The 8,009-nt window shown below is 43.1% G+C and overlaps 1 protein-coding gene across 3 annotated transcripts in view; it reads left to right on the top strand.

Moving 5' to 3' along the window:
- Positions 1 to 755: 755 nt before the first annotated feature.
- Positions 756 to 8,009, top strand: part of hipk2 (homeodomain interacting protein kinase 2) — a 73,279-nt gene continuing 66,025 nt past the window's right edge. For all 3 annotated transcript variants that reach the window (XM_006795760.2, XM_006795759.2, XM_006795758.2), the window contains exon 1: positions 756 to 1,116. In XM_006795760.2, coding sequence (XP_006795823.1) covers positions 1,098 to 1,116 — 19 coding nt within the window. In that variant the 5' untranslated portion in view covers positions 756 to 1,097. The remainder of the gene's footprint in view (positions 1,117 to 8,009) is intronic.

Raw genomic sequence — 8,009 nt, 5'->3', positions numbered from 1 at the left:
TTAAAAATTAAACTAAAAATATAAAAAACTACAAGCAGTGCTTTTCTTGACATGATAACTTCTCTTTCAGACTTTAGTCCATCACTATTTTCTCTCATTACTTGCTGTAGACTAATGAGAAGTCCAAATCTACTTTAACCCCATTCCTTAATATTAACATATTTAATCTTATAGAATAGAATAGAATAGAATAGAATAGAATAGAATAGAATAGAATAGAATAGCCTTTATTGTCATTGTACAAAGTACAACGAAATTGGAGTGCCACTCCCTTGGTGTAAAATGCAATAATAAATATAAATGTAAAATATAAAAAGTACAATAAAAGAACCGAAGTACTCAGACAATAATAAGTACGATATATACAGGATATCAGCATAATATAATTATAGAATGAATAGCAGCATAATATAATGATATAGTTCTTTAAACCGTTTCTTTCACATATGTATAATAAGTTATATAGTTATATGAGTACAATGGTGTTACCTCTTAATTTCCCTTTTTTTAAAAGCGCCCCGCGCCCTGAATCTGAAGGCTTATTTTAATCATTAAACAAAATATAAAGAAATATAAAGATTATTTTATTAGCAGTGGTAGTAGTAGTGTTATTATATCCAAAGTTTTTTTTGTGCTATGGACAGACAGAAAGAGAGAGGGAGGGGAGAGAGAGAGACACACACACATTCAGGGTCTGCCTCATCGATTCGATCGTCATTCGACTCTCTCGCTGCACACCAAACTCGCTGCGCTCTGACCACTGCAACTTTTGCAGAGACTCCTCACTCCACAGACATGTCGCACAATAGCTGAAGTAAACCTGTCATCGTGGCTCATCATTTGAGCCCACAGAAACACACCGCGGGTGGGATTTGAATTGCACAGCCTGTCGTCTGTCGCTCGCCTCGCATCGGACCCTAGCTTTGAAAACGCCTGGATATGAATTATGAGTATTTTCCTCACTAATGAACTGGACCAGTAATGCAGGAGACCGCGTCGACCCTCTCATCAACATTTCAAGATGGCAGATTTTTATTGAGTTTTGAACAGAAATATCGCTTTATTTTTTGCCATGAATAACAGAAATCCTTGCACCGATGGCCCCTGTATACGAAGGTAAGGTGGTTTGGAAAACGTGCTGTTTTCCCCTCCAGTGCTGCTGTGTACTGTATCAATCGTGGCACAACTGAATTGCGGCTCATGCGTAGGGGAAAAGATGCGTTGCAAGCTCTCTCATTTTGCCAAAATCATGCAACCTGTATTAATATTAGATTTTCTAAACCTTACACGAGCCGACTGTCAGATCGCCGGCAGCTTTTCGCCTCAGCGCTTTAAACCACAGTTAAAGAATATTAGTGAAGGCTCAGTCAGATCGAGGTGCCAGTCTGAGCTGTGTCCGTTAAAATCGCGCTGATGAGGTTGCAAACCTCCAGAATAAGGTCAAAGATAAGTATATGTTTAGGCCACGGTACATTTACCACTCTCCGTGCACTTGGACGTTTATTTGTGCTCGTGTTTGTTCCTGGTAGAAATTTCTTTAGCGTTGCTCGAAGAGGGAGAGGGAATGAAAGAAGGTCGGAGACCGATCGGTCCCAGTTTCGCCTGCATTCATTCTTCTATCTCCCATCTCCTCACATCAGTTTAAAAACTAGGCTATCTGACTTTTAACGCTTCGTCAACCTCGGGGTATTGATTCACATACGTATTTATGTTCCGGAAACGATATGCAGCCTTAAATACAGCATATTAGCTATCGCTGCAGCATTTGGCTGTGACTAATCCAATTGAGAGAACACTACCCCGTACCCTTACATTATTCGCTGCCGTGCATTTTTGTTATTATCCTAAGAGAACAATTCACACACAAACGCAGTGATTGTTGACTGCAATGTCGTTGCAAGGTGGACTAGCAAGCCTTTAAATGTAAAACAATGCAAGCGGTCTATTATAATCCGCGCATGCAAAATCTGGGTCTGTGAATGGTTCAACTACTGTACAAATAATACCTAGAGGTTAAATGGAGTGATAAAGCAGTGGTAACGACAAATTAAATTACGTGCAATTTGATTTTGTATATATACATTTTTTTTTTTTTACTTAATTCATTAGTAGTTACATATCAATCAGAAGTAGGCAACTGTAGCGATGCTCATCTAATATACAAAAGGACAGAAAAGCCTGAGCAGTAAAGGGAAAACAACGATGTAAGCTCTACATACTGATGAGATCCTTATACAAATTGAATAGTGGCAGAAGCAAACGGTGAGCCTTGGTGTTTCTCATATTTAGTTTGTAGCAGCCTCATGTTTGCTTATCTTCTTGTCCACTCTATAGTCCCTCTGCTGGCATTAAACGGAACCCCTGATTTTCACTTCGAGAGAGAGAACTGTTCAAAGTAACACTTTTAACACACTTTAAAGTGCCGTTAGAGAACTATCACGAGCAAAACTGAGTCTTAATAGGGATATTTGAGTTACACGATGGCTCATTTGGGGATATACAGCATCACGAAGCGCAATAAGGTGCCTGCAAACTCTTGTCTGTGTGCTGTTATGTCCCTATAGCAATATTGTAGTGATTTTTCATTAGGGGTGTTGAAGCTTAGAGGCATAGCCTGAGACTCTGGCGCTTCGACATGAAAAGGAAAGTTGAAATGAGACTCCTATGCAAAAGGTAATTAGTGTAAATTACATTCCCTGGCTTTTCCCTTCACCACTGAGGGAAGGAGAAGAGAAGAGAAAGAGGCAGCGAGGGGAATTAATTACCTTGCCTGTCCTCCCCGGAGTTGGGGAGGGGTGTTATGAGAAGTCATGAAAATGACCAAAGTCTCTGGTGGAAAATAGGTGTGGGGGGGGGGCTTCACATAGAAGAAAATCGGCTATTATGTTAACGACTCCCGCTTGTCTGCAGAGCAGCTAATAACTTAAATCTATGTGATTGACTACTTCCTTTGATTGTTTAAAGTCAAGCACACTGAGGAAAAGCCCATTTGCTTTTGTTTGCTGATCTCGTATTCATAATCACTTACGAGAAAGCATTTGTTTAAAGAAGGCTGAGATTTTCAGGACTGACAGTGGGCATTGTGCTAGTGTCAATTTGTGTTGTTTTTCTCTTGCCTATATTTTTTCAATGTTTATCTTCAGTCCTTCTTGGCCCAGATAGAAGGCCATCATGCAGACCTGCTGCCAGAAAAGGTAGCGGTGCGATCGTCCTGGGAGCCTGGTCTCAAAACCCAAACTGACACCTTGATGGATGTCTGATGAGCTGAGCAGGTCCAGCAGCCTCTAGCTGTGGAAAAGCCAATATTCAGACACTGCCAAACATGCCTGCCTGGCTAGATATGGGTGTGCTCATGCATGCATGTGCATATGTCTCTATCTGTCTGTGAGTCCCTGCACAATCACCCATCACCCTTTTGTAGGGCAGAACTGCAAGAGGATTAGACAGCTGCAGAACCGGGGGACCAGGCGGGAAAACAACTTCATTTGCAGATCTGCCGCTTACAGGTCAAGCAGTGCTATTCCAGAGTGGATTCATTCATTCCCGCCTGGAAAAATGGACAGAGTATGACTCAGAAGCCGATGATGATGATGGCGGCGGTGACAGGCGCTGCAGCATCACGGGCAGATTAATGTTTTATCCATCTGCGCAGCCATTATGTGTTAATGCGACTTTGAATTACCTTGTGGTTTCCTGGTATGGGGAATGCACCCTGCCCTTGAAGAGGGGAACGTACTCCACTGAGGACAGAGAAAAGAGACAGGACAGAGACAGCAAGAGTTTCTCAGAAACTGTCCTCAGCCCTGCCTGCCTGCCTCCCTTTTCCCCTCACGCTTGTTTGGAGCTGCTTGATTGATATCTTCCTCACAGACCACGGCCCAGGCTCAGACTCCAAGGTTGCAGCTTTTTAAACTTTGATTAGAATTGCAGGAAAAACCCTATGGGGCCCTTCGCGGCCACTTGCTGGGCCACACCCCCACGGTAGAGTCGGGGGAACTGATGGAGAGTCTCGCTTCCTGATTGTTATGACAAGCAGGGTGGTGTGTTTAGCTGTTCAGTGTCCATAGTGAACAAAGAGTCAAGCTTGGAGATGGAGGATAGCTAAACAGTTAATAAGTAATGGCTTTAAACAGCACGCATGAAGAAAGTTTCAGAACTGCAGATCCTCTCTTTTTCCCCGCTTTTATTCAGTGGTCATTTTGATCTTTTTGTTGACCTGAGTCCTCACCTCATGACTTGTTTGAGAGGGGGTTTGTTCGGAAAGGTTTATGAAAATGGATAAGCTGTCTCCACAAGTATTGCTCTCTGCATTATTCAGAGCTTCCTATCTGAAAAGAAAGTGAAATCCAGGGTTTGGGGATTCTTTGCGCTATTGATTTGTTAAAGCATTTAGAAGAAGAAGCACAGGCTTTTGGAGGGAGATAGAATGTGAGTTTTATATGAAGACGGGGGCTATGCGAGCTCTCTGATGTTCCGAAATAGTTCACAGGTGTGCTCGGAGAGTTTTGGGAACAGATGGGTGTGTGGTAGGGTCGGGGGGAGCGGCGGTTGAGGCGAAGCTGAAATGACAGGTTAGTAGAGGCCAGCCTGACACAGGAGAGCAAGCCTTCAATATGAGCAGGCTATTTCAACAGGCTCAAGTTTTCATATACTGTTTACAGCAAATTTCTCTGGAGTAGAAGTGCCTCCAAGACTCTAGTACATCAGTCTTCCACTTCTTTTCTTTTGCAAGAAAGAAATGTGACTACGATGCAAGAGAACTTTGCATTTCTCATTTTCTCATCAGCCAGTGCTGCTTCAGTGCCTCCGTCATATAGTTCAAACCCCAGAATCAGCCGAGGTCCACATCAGTTGCTGACATTAGTTCGTTTTTTTCAAAGACGAAGAGGGAGCCTTAACCCTGCCGAGTGCTTGCACAAGGCATTTCCCTGTTGGTTTTCATGCATGTGTGAAAGCGCTCCCCCCCACTTTTGTTTCACATTGTGTACGGTGTCAGCTCGTTTGAAACATCTGCCTCTGGTTCTGACTAAAACTGTAACGGCTCCAGGCTGCGTCGGAAAACAGACTGAGTCAACGAGCATCTCCAAGCTGGACTTTTACATGGAATATTAAGTATATTTGCATTAATCATTTTGAAAATCTACCGTGAAGATATGGCGGAAAACAGATTGGTGTTTTCTGGTTTTACTCAGTGGATACATTTTGTAGCTTTAAGAGGGGTTTCCTTATAATTTAGGATCAAGAACATTCTTAATAGCTTCTCTTACTACCGTGATATATCACTGTCTGTTAAAAGGCGTGATTCTGGGAGTCTTGTCTCTGCACTGGTAACACATCTATTGCTTTAATCGTCTATGAAAGCTACAGTTCAAACAAAGGTTAACATTTGACTACTTCTCAACGCAGCACAGAGTGAATAAGCCATTTTGTTAACTTGGGCCTATTAAATAGTAACTACAAAGAGATTCTTACAGCATGAAAAACCCCTTTAAACGCTGAGCATGTCTAATACTTTATTGCACAGTGCGGCATAAGAATGATCTGCACTTTATTTATTTTATTGCATGCTCACTTTGCAATCTCTCATCATCCGCACACGACCCCCCTCCAGTTCCCACCCTGCGCTTCCCCGCCCCACCCCCACGTCTATCTCTTATCTGTCCTCCCATCCCGCTCTGTTTGTTGATAAGCCGAGAGGCCATTGGCCAGCACACATGGTACCCATGTGACACTTCAGCAACAGCCTGATGGCCAGATTGGAAGCCCCGTTGTATGTGTGTAATTGGAGGCTGCTTTTGAGAAGAGGTCTGGCTACTGTAGCTTTTTTGTTCTTCCTAACCCTAACCCCCACCCAGACTCCCCCGCTGCCTCCCGCCTTGCTCGGTCTCTCCTGGTTTGTATTATTTGATTATCCCATCAGTAACCCCCAGAACCCAACCACCACCTTGTTTTCGGTGCACACTGTCGCAGGTCGTAATCGTATTGTTTGCGATAATGCCCCCACACACACGCACACACACCCCAACCCCACCCGCACATGTATAACTGACATTGTACTCTCTGGAAGAGAGCTGCCAGTGCTGGCAGTATTTACCACCAGCTCATTTGGCCATTCATCTTGACTCAGAGTGCACATGCACACATGATGAAACAAAAAAAAGTTTTACAAAGCATGTGTTGCAAAGACAACAGATGATGTACGGAGCTGCAGCTGGATGGGGAGGACAGCTACCGCACTCGCAGCCACTTCATTTAAACAAAAGATCCTAACCGTCTCTTCATATTATGTGAAGCGCAGAGTGAAAAATGGTTTGCAGTTTTTAATCAAGCCTTTCATAACCTCTACATTTTTCTCCTCTTCCGAGGGAAAAAGAGGCACGGTGGGCGGATGAGGCTAGGGGAGAGAGGGGACTGTTTACAGACAGATATTAAAACGAGCACAGAAGCACCGAATTAAATAGTAAGATTAGGGCGCTCGAGTATACGCACCTGTATTCTTTGACATAGCTATAGGCTCTTCCATGTGCGGTCAGCCAACATGGACTTAGTGCCGCTGCCAGCCCCATCACCACTCCTGGCTCTGGCCCCTCTCAGTCATGGAAGGGAAGTGGAGCGATGGGCGGCTGCTGGCGGCCCCTTCACAGATGGCTGCAGGTACAGCGCTTCGCTTGGCTGATAACCAAAGGACTTCAAAGCTCAGACGAGTGCTTGAGCCCATTTCTGTCCAGAGCCAGGAGGCAAAAGGCACAGAGCAGAGAAAGGAGACAGCAACAGACAAGAACTGGGGTGGTCAAAAGAGTCAACAGGCATGGAAATGAGCAGCTTTAGCCTTTTCATCTTTTGCTCCCATGTTCAACCTTATATATAGTCGTTCAGCACTTACTCAGTCACTATAATCTCATCATATTTTTCTGTTTCTATACTTGCTGCATGTTTGTCATTATTCAGTTACTGTGAAAGCTACGATGACACATCCTCATATTATCCAGAACCGGAAATGAAAATAAGGTGGCCATTGTTATAGATAGGCACCACTTCCTTTCAAGTTTTCTTTCTCAGTTTTGTTCAGATTGGGATTCTCTCAGGATAGCTGTGTTCCCTGTGGAAAATCATTTTCAATAAATAGTAAACTAAGGAGGATCAAACATCAAAAGAAGCAGGAGGTAAAATGATGACATGTGTTGATAGAAATCTTTCAGTGATGAAATCTATTTAATATTCACATATGTAGGGAAATGACGTCTTTGTTGTTGCTAAAGGCTGGAGATCAAGTTTTTATGAGCTTTTAAGGGATAATGTGGAGACAAGAGACGTTAAAAAGTCATTGATTCGATTAGACATTCCAGCGGCTCCTCTAATAACACTGCAGCTGGCACCACAAATAGCTAAGCGTCCCAACTGTAAGAAACATTCCTCCATTTTTGCTGTACCTGTGCGCCGGAAGAGGCTCGGTAACATTGAAACGCAGCATAAGTGAATGATTAAAGTTATTTAATGGCAGCCGGAGGCTTTTTATTGAAAAATCGTAATATTTCTGATCTTTATAAAAACTTAAAGTAATGTTTTTTCTTTAATTTTGCTTTTATTTGATTCTCTGACATCTATAAAAAGTATATTTTTAACCATCATATTTATATCAGAACACTTACAGCAGTAGCATCGACTGCAAGGCTGAAAAAGCTCTGCAAATAAAGCTTCTATGTTTCGCATTTACGCAAGGCTTATTAAAAGCTTTAACACTGGTTCATGGTAAACACGAATGAACTGAGTTCAGGAATCACGGCGCATGTTTGTATCGCTGTGCCGCAGTATATAAAAGAGGGTACACACCTTTTAGATTCACTCCTCACTTCAAAGCCTCAGGCACATTAGGGCCAGCCAGCAGCTCTGCCTGGCAGCCCTTTGAACTGACCTCTGCATTCAGTGTGAGAGACAGAGATGGAGAGAGGAAAAGGCATTGAAATGGGGGGTGACGTAGACTGGAGAAGTATGGGAGCATTGTGAGGAGG

This window comes from Neolamprologus brichardi, chromosome 7 (assembly GCF_056152115.1).
Source record: "Neolamprologus brichardi isolate AB-2024 chromosome 7, ASM5615211v1, whole genome shotgun sequence".
In the NCBI taxonomy this organism is placed as follows: Eukaryota; Metazoa; Chordata; class Actinopteri; order Cichliformes; family Cichlidae; genus Neolamprologus; species Neolamprologus brichardi.
This window is presented reverse-complemented; position numbering and strand designations above follow the sequence as displayed.